At 42.5% G+C, this 19,516-nt stretch overlaps 1 protein-coding gene across 12 annotated transcripts in view; it reads right to left on the bottom strand.

Annotated features, from left to right (window-relative positions):
• The window catches only part of LOC118393539 (sin3 histone deacetylase corepressor complex component SDS3), a 38,083-nt gene that overhangs the window by 11,735 nt on the left and 6,832 nt on the right, over nt 1-19,516 (bottom strand). For 6 of the 12 annotated variants that reach the window (XM_052461835.1, XM_035786288.2, XM_035786290.1 and 3 more), the window contains exons 2-12: nt 19,118-19,187; nt 18,679-18,734; nt 17,858-17,929; nt 17,643-17,662; nt 17,361-17,517; nt 16,837-16,932; nt 16,524-16,610; nt 16,196-16,301; nt 10,118-10,202; nt 8,280-8,439; nt 1,275-1,644 (exon numbers count right to left, since the gene is read on the bottom strand). In XM_052461835.1, the coding sequence (XP_052317795.1) occupies nt 8,341-8,439; nt 10,118-10,202; nt 16,196-16,301; nt 16,524-16,610; nt 16,837-16,932; nt 17,361-17,517; nt 17,643-17,662; nt 17,858-17,929; nt 18,679-18,734; nt 19,118-19,187 (848 nt within the window). In that variant the 3' untranslated portion in view covers nt 1,275-1,644; nt 8,280-8,340. Of the gene's footprint in view, nt 1-1,274; nt 8,440-10,117; nt 10,203-10,300; nt 10,342-10,739; nt 10,905-16,195; nt 16,302-16,523; nt 16,611-16,836; nt 16,933-17,360; nt 17,518-17,642; nt 17,663-17,857; nt 17,930-18,678; nt 18,735-19,117; nt 19,188-19,516 lie in introns of those variants that run through there. The other 6 variants (XM_052461838.1, XM_052461839.1, XM_052461841.1 and 3 more) reach the window with 5 other exon arrangements.

The following is a 19,516-nucleotide window of genomic DNA, read 5'->3' as shown; positions in this document are numbered from 1 at the left end:
TAAATGCTTCGGAGTGTTCAAGTAACATCTCAACATCAACTGTTCAGAGGAGACTGCGTGAAATCAGGCCTTCAGGGTAAAATTGCTGCAAAGAATCCACTACTAAAAGGACACCAATAAGAACACTTGCTTTTGCCAAAAAAACACGAGCAATGAACATTAGACAGTGGAAATCTGTCCTTTGGTCAGAGACCAAATGTACGATTTTTGGTTCAAACCAGTCTTTGTGAGACGCCGAATAGGTGAACTCTGCAAGTGTGGTTCCCACCGTGAAGCATGGAGGTGGTAGTGCTTTGCTTGCGACACTGATTTATTTAGAATTCAAGGCACACTAAACCAGCATGGCTACCCCAGCATTTTTCAGCTATACGCCATCCCATCTGGCATGCACTTAATTGGACTATAAATTTGTTTTTCAACAGGACAATGACCCAACACACCTCCAGGCTGTGTAAGAGCTATTTGATCAAGAAGGAGTGTGATGGAGTGCTGCATCAGATGACCTGGCCTCCACCTCAACCAAATTGAGATGGTGTGGGATGAGTTGGACTGCAGAGTGAAGGAAAAGCAGCCAACAAGTGCTCAGCATGTGGGAACTCCTTCAAGTCCCTTGGAAAGGCAATCCAGGTGAAGCTTGTTGAGAGAATGCCAAGAGTGTCCAAAGCTGTCAAGGCAAAGGGTGGCTATTATGAAGAATCAAAAATGTATATTTTGATGTGCTTAAACACTTTGTTTTAACACGATTCCATGTGGATTATTTCATAGTTAATATCTTCACTATTATTTTTCAATATGGAAAATAGAAAAAAAAATCTTTAATGAGATGTCAAACTTTTGACTGGTACTGTTAAGTTTTCTGACCCTTTACTCAGTACTTTGTTGAAGCACCTTCAGCAGCGATTACAGCCTCGAGTTTGACACTACAAGCTTGGCACACCTGTATGAGGAGTTTCTCCCATTCTTCTCTGAAGATCATCTTATACTCTGTCAAGTTGGATGGGGAGCATCGCTGCACAGCTATTTTCAGGTCTCTCCAGAGATGTTCGATCGGGTTCAAGTCCGGGCTCTGGCTTGGCCACTCAAGGATATTCAAAGAAGTGTCTTGAAGTCCCTCCTGCGTTGTCTTGGATGAACTTGAGCTCAATTTCTGGTCTCATAGCAAAGGGTCTGAATACTTTTGTAAATAAGGTGTTTCTTTAAAAAAAATACAATTACAAAATTCCAAAAATCTTTTCACTTTCTCATTATTGGCTATTGTTTGTAGATTTGTCAACTCAAAGGCAATAACATCTTTAATAAATGGAACGCACAAAACGTACAAATAGAAATTTTTAGGTTTCATCTTCCCAGCCAAGTCCGATAGCTATTCCACGAGTGAATTAGACTCATCTAATGTCAATATCACAGATACAAATTAAAACCTTAAGTCAAGTCAATACATTATATATATTTTTTTATAAGCAATAAAAAGGTCAATATAACAGGAGCAAAAAAAAACTATAAACAGACAATTTACCAGATGAAGAGACAATATGAAAATGTTGTGTCCATTTCCCCCTCCTCCACGTATTGATGGTGCAGTTCAGACAAGCGTCGCTCTTAGAAAACATGGCATGATTCCGGCTGAACGGCAGATCAAGGAAACTGTTACAGAAATGTGTTAAGTGTAGAAAGAAATGTTAGTCCTATCCATCAGCTTTGAGCCCCTATGCATTTGTGTAGATCTGAGAGGAGTGGATAGTGTAAGCAAAATGGAAATAGTTCAGAAGTCTCTCAGGCATGGTGGAGCTATTACAAAATGTCTTATACCAGGGCAATCCATTCCTTTCAGCTCTACACAAAGCCTACAGGCTATTTGTAACAGGGCTTGAATCATGACAATAGAATAAAAACCTTCTAGGTAAAATGGTTCCACCTGTGCTGGAAGATGGCCAAAAATTTGAAAAGAAATTTAAAAAATGTTCAAAAAAATATAATCAACAGAATGCTTGGTTTACAGTCTTGCTCTTCCCTTCCAGTGATCCTGATTGGTTGCAACTAGGGATGCAAGATAGATCTGTGAGCATATCAGAAATCTACCGATATTAACTAAAAATGCCAACATCGGCATTGGCCCTATGTCTAGTTTAACCTCTTGGTCCTACCTGGCACGCAGGCGTCCCATCTAGAGCTCTGGAAATGCAAATGCGCTACGCTAAATGCTAATAGTATTAGTTAAAACTCAAACGTTCATTAAAATACACATGCAGGGTATTGAATTAAAGCTACACTCGTTGTGAATCCAGGCAACAAGTCAGATTTTTAAAATGCTTTTCGGCGAAAGCATGAGAAGCTATTATCTGATAGCATGTAACACCCCAAAAGACCCGCAGGGGACGTAAACAAAATAATTAGCATAGTCGTCGCTACACAAACCGCACAAATAAAATATAAACATTCATTACCTTTGACCATCTTCTTTGTTGGCACTCCTAGATGTCCCATAATCACTATTGGGTCTTTTTTACGATTAAATCGGTCCATATATAGCCTAGATATCGATCTATGAAGACGTAACGTCATTTTTTTAAATTCAAAAAGTCGACGATAAACTTTCACAAAACACTTCGAAATACATTTGTAATGCAACTTTAGGTATTAGTACACGTTAACCTGTTAGACCTATAGGGGCAGTATTTCATTTTTGGATAAAAAGACGTGCCCGTTTTTAGCGCAATATTTTGTCACGAAAAGATGCTCGACTATGCTTGGAATTGATAGTTTTGGAAAGAAGACACTGACGTTTCCAGAACTGCAAAGATTTTCACTGTGAGTGCCATAGAACAAAATCTACAGGCAAAACCAAGATGTTTGAGTGACCAGGAAATCAACAGGATTTCTGGAGGCACGTTTTCCATGATCTCCTTATATGGCTGTGAATGCGACAGGAATGAACGGACACTTCCTATCGTTTCCCCCCAGGTGTCTGCAGCATTGTGACGTATTTGTAGGCATATCATTGGAAGATTGACCATAAGAGCCTACAATTACCAAGTGTCCCGCACGGTGTCTGCGTGGAAATTGGTGCGCAAAAGTCAGGTACCAGTATTTTTCCATCCGAATCAGAGAAGAATGCACGCTTCCAAGGACAGCATTTCAATGAAGAGATATATGACAAAACACCTTGAGGATTGATTCAAACAACGTTTTCCATGTTTCAGTCGATATTATGGAGTTAATTCGGAAAAAAGTTTGACGTTTAGGTGACTGAATTTTCGGTTAGTTTCGGTAGCCAAATGCATAGTAACAAAACGGAACGTTGTGTCCTACACAAGCATCTTTCAGGAAAAACTGGACATCTGCTATGTAACTGAGAGTCTCCTCATTGAAACATCTGAAGTTCTTCAAAGGTAAATTTTATTTGATCCCTTTGCTGGTTTTTGTGAATGTTGCGTGCTAAATGCTAACGCTAAATGCTAAGCTAGCTATCACCACTCTTACACAAATTATTGATTTTCTCTGGTTCTAAAGCATATTTTGAAAATCTGAGACGACAGGATTGTTAAGAAAAGGATAAGCTTGAGGGCAGGCATATTTATTTCATTTCATTTGCAATTTTTAGAAATCGCTAATGTTGCGTTATGGTAATGAGCTTGAGGCTGTAATCACGATCCCGCATGCGGGATGGGGCGGCCTAAGAGGTTTTAATAAGCGATAAAATTCATCAGGAGGCGATGTCAATTCTATAGGTGTCTGTTTCGAAAAAATGTCTTGGAGAGAGCTCGACCAAAACATCTGGTCGGAGACCGGAGGGAATCGATTCCCTTGATTCGGTTAGACCAAGAATCAATTGCGAATCAAATGACAAGACTCTAGACAACGTGTGGAAGCTGTAGGCACTGCAACCTCGGCCTCATTTAATTCGATTCACTTTGAACAATTCTTTGAAGTCGCGGATGGATATTTTTTTCCATTTTCAGTGATCAGATATTCCTGCACTTTCCGATGAAACGCACGTTCTGTTATAGTCACAGCCATGATTTAACCAGTTTTATAAACGTCTGAGTGTTTTCTATCCACACATACTAATCGTATGCATATACTATATTCCTGGCATGAGTAGCAGGGCGCTGAAATGTTGTGCGATTTTTAACAGAATGTTCGAAAAAGTAGAGGGTCGACTTAACAGGTTAACGACGATGTGCAAAACCGATTTCAAAGCTGACGTGTATACCTATATAATATAGGTAGATGACGTAATGACGCCACGAAAAACACAGCACTACACAAAAAAGCAGAAAAATACTAAGCGCACACTTCCAACAACTAAACATCTGTTCCAAGATCGGCTTCACCCAATGTGGTATGGATCTGAATTTTTTTATACTTTAGAACTGGAACCCCAATCAGTAGCTAGCCAGCTAACTAGTTAGTAGTCAGTTAGCTTGGACATAAGCCAGCCTCTTCGGGACAGCCTCCGTCTCTGTCCCGAAGCAAGCACCAGTTAGCCTCGAGCTAGCCTCGAGCTAGGACCATCTCCCGGCTAGCTGAAGAGATCCATCAGCCAATTCCTGGGCTTCAATACCTCTTTTGCCAATTGGCCTGGACCACTTTACTGCCGACACGGAGCACCGCCGATCCATCACGACTGATCTGCCGACGACAGCGTCCGAGGGGGTTTCTACAGGCTCTTCCGTTGATGTCCCCCGCAGGCCCATCTGCTTGCCCCGGCCTGCTAGCTGTCTGAATCGCCATGTCTCCAGCCTAACTACTCACTGGACCCTATGATCACTCAGCTACACATGACTCTCCCTAATGTCAATATGCATTGTCTACTGCAGTTTTGGTTAGTGATTGTCTTATTTCACTGTAGAGCCTCCAGCCCAGCTCAAAATGCCTCATCTAGTCATTTTGTTCCACCCCCAACACATGCGGTGACCTCACCTGGCTTAAATGGTGCCTCTAGAGACAAAACCGCTCTCATCCTCACTCAACACCTAGGTTTACCTCCACTGTACTTACATCCTACCATACCCTTGTCTGTACCATCTATTCTTCCGTGCTCAGAAATCTGCTCCTTTTACTCTCTGTTCCCAAACGCACTAGACGACCAGTTCTTATTGCCTTTAGCAATACGCTTACCCTAATCCTCCTCTGTTGATGTAGAGGTAAACCCAGGCCCTACAGCCCCCAGCATCACTCCCATTCCCCCAGGCGCTCTCATTTTTTGACTTATGTAACCATAAAAGCCTTGGTTTCACGCATGTTAACATTAGAAGCCTCCTCCCTAAAAAAACAACACTACTTCAGCACACTCCGCCAACCCGGATAGCCTAGCCGTGTTTGAATCCTGGCTTAGGAAGGCCACCAAAGAATCCTGAAATTTCCACCCCTAACTAACATTTTCCAACAAGTTAAAACTGCCAAAGGGGGCGGCGTTGCAATCTCTGCAGAGATAGCCTGCAGAGGTCTGTCATACTATCCAGGTCTGTGCCCAAACAAATTGAGCTTCTACTTATAAAAATCCACCGTTCCAGAAACAAGTCTTTCACCGTTGCCGCTCGTTATAGACCCGATTCAGCCCCGAGCTGTGCCCTGGAAATATGTGAATTGATCACCCCCATCAATCTTCAGAATTCGTACTGTTAGGTGACCTAAACTGGGACATGCTTAACACCCCGGCTGTCCTACAATCTGAGATAGTTGCCCTCAATCTCACACAAATTATCAAGGAACCTACCAGGTACAACCCTAAATCCGTAACCAGATATCATCCTGACCAACTCGCCCTCTAAATAGACATTTGCTGTCTTCAACCAGGATCTCAGCGATAACTGCCTCATTGCCTGCGTGCGTAATGGGTCCGCTGTTAAACGACCACCCCTCAACACTGTCAAACACTCCCTTAAACACTTCAGCGAGCATGCCTTTCTAATCGACTTGGCCCGGGTATCCTGGAAGGATATTGACCTCATCCTGTCAGAGGATGCCTGGTTACTCTTCAAAAAGTGCTTTCCTCACCATCTTAAATAAGCATGCCCCATTCCAAAAAAATGTAGAACTAAGAACAGACATAGCTCTTGGTTCACTTCAGACTTCACTGCCCTTGACCAGTACAAAAACATCCTGTGGCGTTCTGCATTAGCGTTGAATAATCAGGTCAGGAACCAATATACTCAGTCAGTTAGGAAAGCTAAGGATGGCTTTTTCAAAACAGAAATTTGCATCCTGTAGCACTAATTCCAAAAGGTTTTGGGACACTAAAATGCATGGAGAATAAGAGCACCTGCTCCCAGCTGCCCACTGCACTGAGGATAGGAAACACTGTCACAGTCGATAAATCTAAGATAATCGAGAAATTCAATAAGCACTTTTCTACAGCTGGCCATGCTTTCCAACTGGCTACCCCTACCCTGGCCAACATCTCAGCACTCCCTGCAGCAACTTGCCCAAGCACCTCAACCACGCTGAAGGTCTTAAACGATATAACCTCCACCGATAAAAGACAGTACTGTGCAGCCGTCTTCAACCTGGCCAAGGCTTTAGACTCTGTCAATCACCGCATTCGTATCGGCAGAGCCAATAGCATTGGCTTCTCAAATGACTGCCTCGCCTGGTTCACCAACTACTTCTCAGATAGAGTTCATTGTGTCAAATCGGAGGGCCTGTTGTCCGGACCTCTGGCAGTCTATGGGGGTGCCACAGGGTTCAATTCTCAGGCCGACTCTTCTCTGTATTATCAACGTTATCGCTCTTCTTGCTGGTGATTCTCTGATCCACCTATACACCATTCTGTATACATCCAACCCTTCTGTATACATCCAACCCTTCTTTAGACGTTGTGCTTACAAAACTCCAGAGCTTCAACGCCATACAACATTCTTCCGTGGCTTCCAACTGCTTTTAAATGCTAGTAAAAATAAGTGCATGCTCTTTAAACGATTTCTGCCCGCACGCTCCCGCCCGACTAGATTCACTACTCTGGACGGTTCTGGCTTAGAATATGTGGACAACTACAAATACCTAGGTGTCTGGCTAGACTGTAAACTCTCCTTCCATACTCACATTATGTATCTTCAATCCAAAATTAAATCTAGAATCGGCTTCCTATTTCGCAACAAAGCCGCCTTCACTCATGTCGCCAAACATACCCTTGTAAAACTATAATACCGATCCTTGACTTCGGCGCTGTCATTTACAAAATAGCCTCCAACACTACTCAGCAAACTAGATGTAGTCGATCATAGTGCCATCCGTTTTGTCACCACCCACCACTGCGACTTGTATGCTCATTGGCTGGCCCTTGCTACATATTCATCACCAAACCCACTGGCTCCAGGTCATCTATAAGTCTTTGCTAGGTAAAGCCCCACCTTACCTCAGCTCACTGGTCACCATAGCAACACCCACCCGTAGCACGTGCTCCAGCAGGTATATTGCACTGGTCATCCCCAAAGCCAACACTTCCTTTGGCCACCTTTCCTTCCAGTTCACTGCTGCCAATGACAGGAACGAATTGAAACAAAAGAAATGACTGAAGCCTTATATCTCCCTCTAAATTTAAGCATTAGCTGTCAGAGCAGCTTACCGATCACTGTACCTGTACACAGCCAATCTGTAAATAGCACACCCAACTACAGCATCCCCATATTATTACTTACCCTCTTGCACCCCAGTATCTCTACTTGCACATTCATCATCTGCACATCTATCACTCCAGTGTTAATGCTAAATTGTAAATATTTCACCTCTATGGCCTAATTATTGCCTTACCGCCTCGCCTGACTCTTCTACATATGCACACACTGTACATTGATTTCCTACTGTGTTATTGACTGTACATTTATGTGTAACTGTTGTTTTTGTCGCACTGCTTTGCTTTATTTTGGTGTGTGTAACTTTTAACTAGGCAAGTCGGTTAAAGAACAAATTCTTATTTACAATGATGCCCTACCCCGGCCAAACCCAGAAGACACTGGGCCCTATGGGACTCCCAATCATGGCCAGATGTGATACAGCCTGGATTTGAACCAGGGACTGTAGTGAAACCTCTTGCACTGCGATAGACCGCTGTGCCCGTTTGCGTGTTAACTATTTAACTGTACTAGAATGCTTAAAAGGCCGCAAAAAAATGTTAAATATCGGGTATCGTTTTATTTGGCAAGGAAAATATCAATATTGGGCAAAAATGTTATATCGGTGCATCCCTAGTTGAAACATCCAGAAGTCATTGAGGAAACTTCCTCAGGCACACAGTAGGGCAGGGGATCAACATGAGGGAAGCCACATACTTTACTTACAAAAAGAGAGAATGAGGGAGATGCTATAGAGATGGATGGAGAAACAGAAGGGGCATGTGTTCTATGCCGCCGACCGCCGTCGGATGACAAACGCTCCTCTCTGCAGTTGTCCCAGGTAGATCCTCATCTTTGTGCTGTCAGTGGTCTTCCTCACCCAGATCTGTGAGGGGGAAACATAACAAATTACTCATTAGCTCTCCATGCAATAAGAAAGAGCATCTGTAGGGGAAAATCACAAGTTCAGTGGATGAAAAAGCAGCAAAAATCTAAAATGTCACACAATTCCTAACATTGCACCGCATTTTAAAGCATGCAGTCTAAGATTCCAAAACTGTAGAAGACATACGCCTAAAATGCATAACTGTAGCTGTGTAGCCTGGCACCAGATCAGTTTGAACTTGAACTACACTGAACAAAAATAAAAATGCAACAATTTCAAAGATTATACTGTGTTAGTTCATGAGGAAAAATCTGTCAATTTCTATCAATTACACCCTGACCTATGGATTTCATGACTGGGAATACAGATATGCATGTGGGTCACACCTTAAATGTAGGGCCAAAAACCAGTCAGAATCTGGTGTGACCAACTCTTGCCTCATGCAATGTCTACTTCAAATGGAGTTGATCGAGGCCTGTGGAATGTTGTCCCGCTCCTCTTCAATGGCTGTGCCTAGTTGCTGGATATTGGCGGTAACTGGAACACGCTGTCGTACATCGATCCAGAGCATCCCAAACATGGGTGACATGTATACAGGCCATGGAAGAACTGGGACATTTTCAGCTTCCAGGAATTGTGTACAGACGCTTACGACATTGGGCCTTACATTTTATGCTGAAACATGAGGTGATGGCGGAGGATGAATGGCACGACAGGATCTCATCACAGTATCTCTGTGCATTAAAATTGCCATTGATAAAATGCTATTCTGTTCATTGTCTGTAGCTTATGCCTGGACATACCATAACCATGGGCACACTGTTCACGTTGTTGACATCAGGAAACCTCTCACCCACACAACGCCATACAAGCTGTCTGCCACCTACCTGCCCGGTACAGTTGAACCGGGATTCATTGTGAAGAGCACACTTCCCCAGCCATCGAAGTGGCCATCGAAGGTGAGCATTTGCCCACTGAAGTCTTTTAGGTCAAGACCCTGGTGAGGACGACGAACACACAGATGAGCTTCACTGAGACGGTTCGTGCAGAAATGATTTGGTTTTGTAAGCCCACAGTTCTATCAACTGTCCGGATGGCTGATCGCAGACGATCCCGCAGGTGAAGAAGCCCAATGTGGAGGTCCTGGGCTAATGTGGTTACACATGGTCTACGGTTGTGAGGCTGGTTGGACATACTACCAAACTTTCTAAATTGACATTGGAGGCAGCTTATGGTAGAGAAATGAACATTACATTATCTGGCAACAACTGGTGGACATTCCTGAAGTCAGTATGACAATAGCACACACCCTCAAAACTTAAACATCTGTGGCATTGTGTTCTGTGACATTTTAGAGGGGCTTTTCATTGTCCCCAGCAAAAGGTGCATCTGTAATGATTGTGCTGTTTAATCAGCTTATTGATATGCCACACCTGTCATGTGGATGGATTATCTTGGAAAAGGAGAAATTCTCACCAACAGAGACGTAAACAAAATTTGAGAGAAATAAGCTTTTAGTGAGTATGGAACATTTGAGATCTTTTATTTCATCTCATAAAACATGGGACTAACACTTTAAATGTTGCGTTTATATTTTTTGTTCAGTGTAGTATGCAAGGACTAAAGACAGCCGGTAGCCTGGTCTAAGATATTTGTGCTATAAGGGTCTGACACCCACCTCGTTTGTTCCCACAGAGCTGATGACACAGCTGATCTTGGTATTCTCCTTTGACTCCAGGTAGATGGCTTGGCCCTTATGGTACCTGACAGGGTCAAGACAAGAACAAAACTACATGAGCCAAAAAAACCTGTAGCAATTAAACACTTCATGCTGGAAAAGAAAGTATGATCATTATCTTACCTTGTTTTCAGTAGCCATTTCAGACATTTCTAAGCAGTGTCCTTAAAAAAATGGACATTTAAATTAAAAAGGCAAAATATTTAAATGTAGTTCCTCTAATGTTTAATCGACTGACATTGAGTGAGGGGGTAAGAGCAGGGATCAGTCCATTCAGGTAAGAATGTCATACAGTACCAGACAAACGTTTGGACACCTACTCATTCAAGGGTTTTTCCTTTATTATTACTATTTTCTACATTATAGAATAGTAGTGATGTCATCAAAACATATGGAATCATGTAGTAACCAGAAAAGTGTTAAATATAAAATATATTTTGATTTGTTTAATATTCTTCAAAGTAGCCACCCTTTGCCTTGATGACAGCTTTGCACATTCTTGGCATTCTCACAATCAGCTTCACCTGGAATGCTTTTCCAACAGTCTTGAAGGAGTACCCACATATGCTGAGAGCTTGTTGGCTGCTTTTCCACCACTCTGCGGTCCTACTCATCTCAATTGGGTTGAGGTCGGGTGATTGTGGAGGCCACGTCATCTGATGCTGCCCTCCATCACTCCTTGGTCAAATAATCCTTACACAGCCTGGAGGTGTGTTGGGTCATTTTCCTGTTGAAAAACAAATGATAGTGGGACTAAGCACAAACCAGATGGGATGGCGTATAGCAACAGAATGCTGTGGTAGCCATGCTGGTTAAATAAACCAGACAGTGTCACCAGCAAAGCACCATCAGACCACCGCCATTCTTCACGGTGGGAACCACACATGTGGAGATCATCCGTTCATCTACTCTGCTTCTCACAAAGATACAGTAGTTGGAACAAAAAAATTGAATTTGGACTCAGACCAAAGGACAGCTTTCCATCAGTCTAACGTCCATTGCTCGTGTTTCTTGGCCCAAGCAAGTCTCCTCTTATTGGTGACCTTTAGTAGTGGTTTCTTTGTAGCAACTCAACCACGAAGGCCAGATTTATGCAGTCTCCATTGAACAGTTGATGTTGAGTTGTCTGTTAATTGAACTCTGACACTTATTTGAGCTGCAATTTCTGAGGCTGGTAACTAATGAACATATCCGCTGAAGACGAGTTAACGCTGGGTCTTCATTTCCTGTGGTGGTCCTCACGAGAGCCAGTTTATCATAGCGCTTGGTTTTTGCGACTACACTTGAAGAAACTTTAAAAAGTTGAAATCTTCCAGATTGACTGACCATGCTTAAAGTAATGGACTGTCGTTTCATTTTGCTTATTTAAGCTGTTCTTGCCCAAATATGGACTTGGTCTTTTACCAAACAGGGCTGTCACAATACAATTGATTGGCTCAAACACACTAAGTAAACAAATTCCACAAATTAATTTGAGGCACACCTGTTGAATGAAATGCATTCTAGGCGACAATCTCATGAAGTTGGTTGAGAATTCCAAGCGTGTTGCAAAGCCGTCAAGGCAAACGGTGGCTACTTTGAAGAATCTCAAATATATTTTGATTTGTTTAACACTTTCTTGGTTACTACTTTATTCCATGTGTTATTTCATAGTTTTGATGTCGTCACTATTATTCTACAATGTAGAAAATAGCCAAAAAATAAAGAAACCCTGGAATGAGTAGGTGTTTCCAAACTTTTGACTGGTACTGCACACACATTATCTATTTAATGTAATTTTAAAGGTAATCTAACAGAATCTGCTTGTCCTGTATGACAGCCAGCCAGGTAATCTTGGATTATCATACATCTGTCTGGGGAGAGTCATCCTGAGGTAAGAGCAGAAGCAGGTGGAACAGACTAAACAGACAGTAATCACTTTGAAAGGAGATGTAGATAGTACATTTCCCCTTGGATGTGGTATATCCAGTATCCTCACCAAAGCCATATAGTTTCACGGTTAACAACAGAGTGAGACTGATAGCAGCAAGCACTACTTAGTGGTCCATCACCTGAGCCCTCCCTCATTTCAAAATTTAGAGGCTACATGAAAGTCATGGAAAAGGAACACATTTCAAATTTCCACTCTTCAAAAGGAATTATTCATTGACGTTTGATGTCCTATGCAGAGAGCGCTAGACTCTCCCTCTCTACCCAAAGGGCCTGAGATGACAGATTATCCAAGTAAAGCCAATATTCAGTCCTTTCTGTCAGAATAGCCAATGCCATGTTCTTGCTCCATGATAGTGGAATGTAAATCCATGGTAGCAGATAACCTTTCTCTACTGACCAGAGGGCAGATAGTATTTTGTAGGTAAGTTCACTAAAACCTTTGCAGACATGCCAGAAATACAGCCAGTAAAGGCTACAATTCCTGTTGTATAGTATTTATACGGGTGTGTGGCCATCTAGTGGCTAATAAGTCAACTGCATCATGGATTAAAAACTCAATATTCTATAATAATAATCCAGTTTAGTAGGTCACATGTTTCGCCCCATTTTTGGGGATTAAAAAATGAAAGTGTCAATAAAAAGGACCACTGTGGACCTAAATTGGACTTTATCAACCTAAATGAAAATCCCCTTTTTCTTCTGCATTTAAAAAAGTGTAATAAAACAAATTAAAGTGAAGATAAACAAAGGCCATTGTGATTGAACAAGCTTCACATGCAATTACATTAAACTTAAATTAAAAGCAGCCTCGGATAGCCACCGGTCCCTTTTAAAAAGGGGCGGCAAGGTAGCCTAGTGGATAGATTGTTGGACCAGTCAGTAACCGAAAGGTTGCTGGATCGAATCACCGAGCTGACAAGGTAAAAATCTGTCATTCTGCCCCTGAACAAGGCAGTTAACCCACTGTTCCTAGGAAGTTATTGTAAATAATAATTTGTTCTTAACAGACTTACCTATTTAAAAAAAAAAAAACATTTCACTGCAATTACATGGGATTCAAGGCGTGAGAATGGTGCTGAAGCTCGAAAATCGGGGGTGCATGATTGGCAGCCAAGTCTGACTTTTGATGGATTTGTCATTACAAATGTCTATACTGTCACAAACAGTGTGGTAGTATTGAGTTTTCAAAAATGTATTAAACAAAAGCTGTGCACATTAAGGAAATAGATAAGTATGTATGTACCGTGCATTCAGAAAATATTCTGAGCACTTCAAATTTCCCAAATGTTCTGACGTTTACAGCCTTATTCTAAAATTGATTGAAGACATTTAATTCCCTCAATCTACACACAACACCCCATAATGACAAAGACAAAACATGTTTTATTATACACTGCTCAAAAAAATAAACACTTAAAACAACACAATGTAACTCCAAGTCAACCACACTACTGTGAAATCAAACTGTCCACTTAGGAAGCAACACTGATTGACAATCAATTTCACATGCTGTTGTGCAAATGGAATAGACAAATTATAGGCAATTAGCAAGACACCCCCAATAAAGGAGTGGTTCTGCAGGTGGTGACCACAGACCACTTCAGTTCCTATGCTTCCTGGCTGATGTTTTGGTCACTTTTGAATGCTGGCGGTGCTTTCACTCTAGTGGTAGCATGAGACGGAGTCTACAACCCACACAAGTGGTTCAGGTAGTGCAGCTCATCCAGGATGGCACATCAATGCGAGCTGTGGCAAGAAGGTTTGCTGTGTCTGGAGGTGCTACCAGGAGACAGGCCAGTACATCAGGAGACGTGGAGGAGGCCGTAGGAGGGCAACAACCCAGCAGGACCGCTACCTCCGACTTTGTGCAAGGAGGAGCAGGAGGAACACTGCCAGAGCCCTGCAAAATGACCTCCAGCAGGCCACAAATGTGCATGTGTCTGCTCAAACGGTCAGAAACAGACACCCACTCCATGAGGGTGATATGAGGGCCCGACGTCCACAGGTGGGGGTTGTGCTTACAGCCCAACACCGTGCAGGGCGCTTGGCATTTGCCAGAGATCACCAAGATGTGCTCAGTGTTAACCTGCTTACATGTGACAGACGTGACAGAGTCTGGAGACGCTGTGGAGAACATTCTGCTGCCTGCAACATCCTCCAGCATGACCAGTTTGGCAGTGGGTCAGTCATGGTGTGGGGTGGCATTTCTTTGGGGGGGCCGCACAGCTCTCCATGTGCTCGCCAGCGGTAGCCTGACTGCCATTAGGTACAGAGATAAGATCCTCCGACCCCTTGTGAGACCATATGCTGGTGCAGTTGGCCCTGGGTTCCTCCTAATGCAAGACAATGCTAGACCTCATGTGGCTGGAGTGTGTCAGTAGTTCCTGCAAGAGGAAGGCATTGATGCTATGGACTGGCCCGGCCATTCCCCAGACCTGAATCCAATTGAGCACATCTGGGACATCGTGTCTCGCTCCATCCACCAACGCCACGTTGCACCACAGACTGTCCAGGAGTTGGCGGATGCTTTAGTCCAGGTCTGGGAGGAGATCCCTCAGGAGACCATCCGCCACCTCATCAGGAGCATGCCCAGGCGTTGTAGGGAGGGCATACAGGCACGTGGAGGCCACACACACTACGGAGTCTCATTTGGACTTGTTTTAAGGAAATTATATCAAAGTTGGATCAGCCTGTAGTGTAGTTTTCCACTTTAATTTTGAGTGAGACTCCAAATCCAGACCTCCATGGTTTGATAAATTTGATTTCCATTGATAATTTGTGTGATTTTGTTGTCAGCACATTCAACTATATAAAGAAAGTATTTAATAAGAATATATCATTCATTCAGATCTAGGATGTATTATTTTAGTGTTCCCTTTATTTTTTTGAGCAGTGTATTTCTGCAAATGTATTAAATATATACACTTTTTTTTTTAATACCTTCACTATTCAGACCCTTTGCCATGAGACTCAAAATTGAGCTCAGGTGCATCCTGTTTCCATTGATTATCTTTTAGATGTTTCTACAACTTGATTGGAGTCCACCTGTGGTAAATTCAAGTGATTGGACATGATTTGGAAATACACATGCCGGTCTACATATTGTCCCAGTTAACAGTGCATGTCAGAGCAAAGACCAAGCCACAAGGTTGAAGGAATTGTACTTAGAGCGCCGAGACAGGATTGTGTCAAGGCACAGATCTGGGGAAGGGTATCAAAACATTTCTGCAGCAATGAAGGTCCTCAAGAACACAGTGGCCTCCATAATTTCTTAAATGGAAGAAATTTGGGACCACCAAGGCTCTTGCTAGAGCTGGCAGCCCAACCAAACTGAGCAATCTGAGGAAAACGTCCTTGGTCAGGGACGTGACCAAGAACACGATGGTCACTGACAGAGCTCCAGAGTCACTCTCTGTGGAGATGGGAGAACCTTCCAGAAGGACAACATCTCCGCAGCACTCCACTAATCCGGCGTTTATGGTAGAGTGGCTAGATGGAAGCCACTCCTCAGTAAAAGGCAAATGACAGCCGCTTAGTTTGCCAAAAGTCACCTAGAGGCCTCTCAGACCATGAGAAAGAAGATTGTCTGGTCTGATGAAACCAAGACTTAACTCTTTGGCCTTAATGCCAAGCGTCACCTGACACCATCCCTACGGTGAAAAATGGTGGTGACAGCATCATGCTGTGGTGATGTTTTTCAGCAGCAGGGACTGGGAGACTAGTCAGGATCGAGGGAAAGATGAACGGAGCAGGGAGATCCTTGATGAAAACCTGCTCCAGAGTGCTCAGGACCTCAGTCTGGGGCGAAGGTTCACCTTTCAACAGGACAACAACCCTAAGCACACAGCCAAGACAACACAGGAGTGGGCTTCTGGACAAGTCTCTGAATGTCCTTGAGTGGCCGAACCAGAGCGCAAACTTAAACCCGATCGAACATCTCTGGAGAGATCTGTTTTTGCTTTGTCATTATGGGGTATTGTGTGTAGATTGGGGGGGACAATTTAAGCCATTTTAATAAGGCTATAACGTAACAAAATGTGGAAAAAGTCAAGGAGTCTGAATACTTTCCGAATGCATTGTATGTACCATCTCTTGTCATAGTAGAGCTTTCCTTCTTCGATGCGGGCTTCATAGCGCTGTGAAGGGGCCTCTACTGGAGTGGTGGGCATATGGTCTGGAGAAGACGGAGACACTGGGGAGAAAACATGGCATGAGAACACAAATCCATCTATTCATTTCAATGTAAATAGTTAACTTATTAACACGGCCTGGGCAGGTTTTTATATTAAACAATGGTATCTAAAATTAATATAATATTTTCTGAACTAAAATCCTTTAATAACTTGATGTACTTTACTTATTTTAGCTGAATAGGTCTTCAGACTAACTGAAACAATCATAAGAGTAGTAAAACCTGGATGCTTGGGGGACTTCAGCTGCTTGTTCAGTGTTCGCAGATCTTCCATTATTTGTTCGTCTGTTAGCAAATAGTTTAACTGAGGTGTGCCTAGTTAAGGACAACTCTTATCATAATTTGTACCCAGACACTCCAAATAATATTTCTGTAAATAACATCTGTTATAACAGCTGTGCAAATTAGAAATGGGAAATGTACTGTAACTAAAGAAAATAAGTAAAGACGAGATTGTTATTGAAGACAGATGGATTCTGCACAGCGCATAGCTCGGGTCAAACCTTATATAAACAAGCAGAGTTGTAAAGGATATCAGGTGCAGGTTTCCTTCTTTTGTCTGGAATGGGGACTGGATCGTTGGGTCTCCTCCTCAACTTCCGGGTCATGATGGGTTTCACCTCCATAGAATCTAAAGGGAAACAAACCATGAGCTCACTGCAGCTGACACTCAAAGAAATAACTAAAACAGATGAAATGTATATCAGTATATTGATAACTATAATATATGTTAAGTATTTTCATTACGTAAAGTAAAGCACAGTAACAAGATCATCAGCTGAGTGATTAGAATGAAATATGCACATTTTGAGTAAGAGAACACAATGCATCTAAGACTAGGCCATTTTAACTGGCACCCATGTTAATACCAAGGCTGTGAGATCTGAGATTGGCTTAAAAGCTCTCCCTCTCATCTCTAAAACACTTCCACTGCATTAACAGAAATAAATTAGCCTACATAGTCTTCTTTCCTCAATTTTTTTCTCTTTCTCTCATTCTTTTTAATCCCCACGTGAGGAGGGGGAGATTTCTGTTATCTTTTTCAGTGATGCTCCTTACCGCCGGTCAACTCCATTGTTAATTTCTCATTCTCTATCATCTTCTTCTTCTCCTCCAGCTCAGAAATTAAATTTTCCTTCAGCTCAACCTTCTTATCGTCAAACTCCTTCACCGCCGCTTTTTTCTCTTTGATGTGGTTCCTTTCCACCTGTTCTGTCTGTGATAGACAGAAAAAGAGAGGAGGAGAGGCCCAGGGATGTTCACTGTGTCAAAAGGACATCATGGCAGGCTAATTATCCAATGGAATTACAATGTCAAGTAATAATATCAAACATGTCTGACCTCGAGTTGGAGGAAGAGATCTGTAGGAAAAAGACAACAACGGTAACGCTCATGTTAACTGAAACATCAGTTACTCCCTGTATGTCACATTGACTTGTCACAAAACCTGCACATCCTTGGGTGAGTTTCAAGATCAAATTATAAAGAATATGGACTACACATGGAAAACTACTACAACACCCATCTAGTTCAAAAACAGTGCACAGTGATCTTACCAGCATTGCGAAGTCTCTCTTTATATTGCTGGTCCAGCTTCTTCATTCTCTTCTGATACTCCTGAAGTGTTCCTGCAGAGATGAGAAAACAGCATGTAACGTCCAACGTTCAACCAATTTTTGCAAGGAACAACACAACCACTGAAGTGTCATCGTAACAGTTGTGTCAAATGATAAAGGTCTGTGAAGCTACTACTTCAGCATGTTGAGGGATTTATGACATTGCATATCAAATAGATTGTTATTACAGTGAAGATGATTAATAGAGTATAGGATAGGCCAAATTCATAAATAAAGTAGCCTTGCACATGCCTTAGCTGGCGCGAGACAGAACAGCTCATAGGAGCAGGAGCCTATTTCTGTAGCGTGAGGCAGCTTTATGTACAAATATACCCCATGGACAGGATACTAGTCTATCACAGGGATTTACCGCCAATCTATCTCCGAGATGCATCGGGTCCCATTTTTACAGTCTTGGTTATGACTCAGCTAGGACCCAAACTCCCAATCTCAGGGCGGACACTAACCACAGGGCCACGGAGTAGGTTGAATTCATAAATGAAAGGGCTCCCGAGAGAGGCAGCGGTCTAAGGCACTGTATCTCAGTGGTACAGGCGTCACTACAGACCCTGGTTCAATATCACAACCGGACGTGATTGTGTGCCGCTCTATGGGACTCCCAATCGGCCCAGTGTCTTCCAGGTTTGGACGGGGGTAGGGCGCCATTGTAAATAAGAACTTATTCTTAACGGACTGGCCTAGTTACATTTCAAAAACAATAAAATAACTGCAGTGAGGATAATTAGAAACAGTGACATTACCTTCTTGGAGTTGCGTCAACTGCCTTTTCAATGATACCAACTTGTCTTTGTACATCCTGCAACAAAACAAACATGATAAGAGCGTCTGCTAAATGACTTAAATGACTTAAATGTAATGTAAATGTAATGATTATCACAACCAACTACTGTATCTGTACATTTAGTCCTTCAAGATCGGGCTACATTTTGAACATCCCATTTGGTCCATGTTGTCATCTATTCCAGGGCTCTCCAACCCTGTTCCTGTACAGCTACCCTCCTGTAGGTTTTTGCTCCTACCCCAGTTGTAACTAACCCGATTCAGCTTATTAACAAGCAAATTATTAGAGTCAAGTGCGCTACATTAGAGTTGGTGTGAAGGACCTAGCGCTCCAGGAACAGGGTTGGAGAGCCCTGATTAATCTATCCAGCGTAACCATGCATTTTGGGGAAAACTCACTGTTCTTTAATTTCCACATAGTCATCCTCGTTGTGTTTCGCTAGGTCAGTTTCACTGGCGTCTTCAGTGTCTGAAAAAGGGCAAAAAAGCCTGATGTCAGTTATTAAAGTATACTAGCTATAACCTTAAACCTAAGGTACCAAATTAGGCAATATCATATGGCATGCCAAGACATTTTCAGAACACGTTGGTCAATCACATTCCCAAATCAATGATATGAATACTTTTAGGACATGCGGTCCTCCATAAAGAGACCGGAAATCGTAGTAACGTTAGACTAATAAAAACATATGCACACAGTAAAGTTAACATTATTTGCGTCACCCATGACTCGGATACCAGCCATTTGTTTAAACTTACATAAACGCATACCAAAGGTCCCCCCCACTGATACATTCA

This window comes from Oncorhynchus keta, chromosome 14 (genome assembly GCF_023373465.1).
Source record: "Oncorhynchus keta strain PuntledgeMale-10-30-2019 chromosome 14, Oket_V2, whole genome shotgun sequence".
NCBI lineage: Eukaryota > Metazoa > Chordata > Actinopteri > Salmoniformes > Salmonidae > Oncorhynchus > Oncorhynchus keta.
The sequence above is the reverse complement of the archived record's forward strand: the minus strand, read 5'-3'. Positions and strand labels throughout refer to the sequence as shown.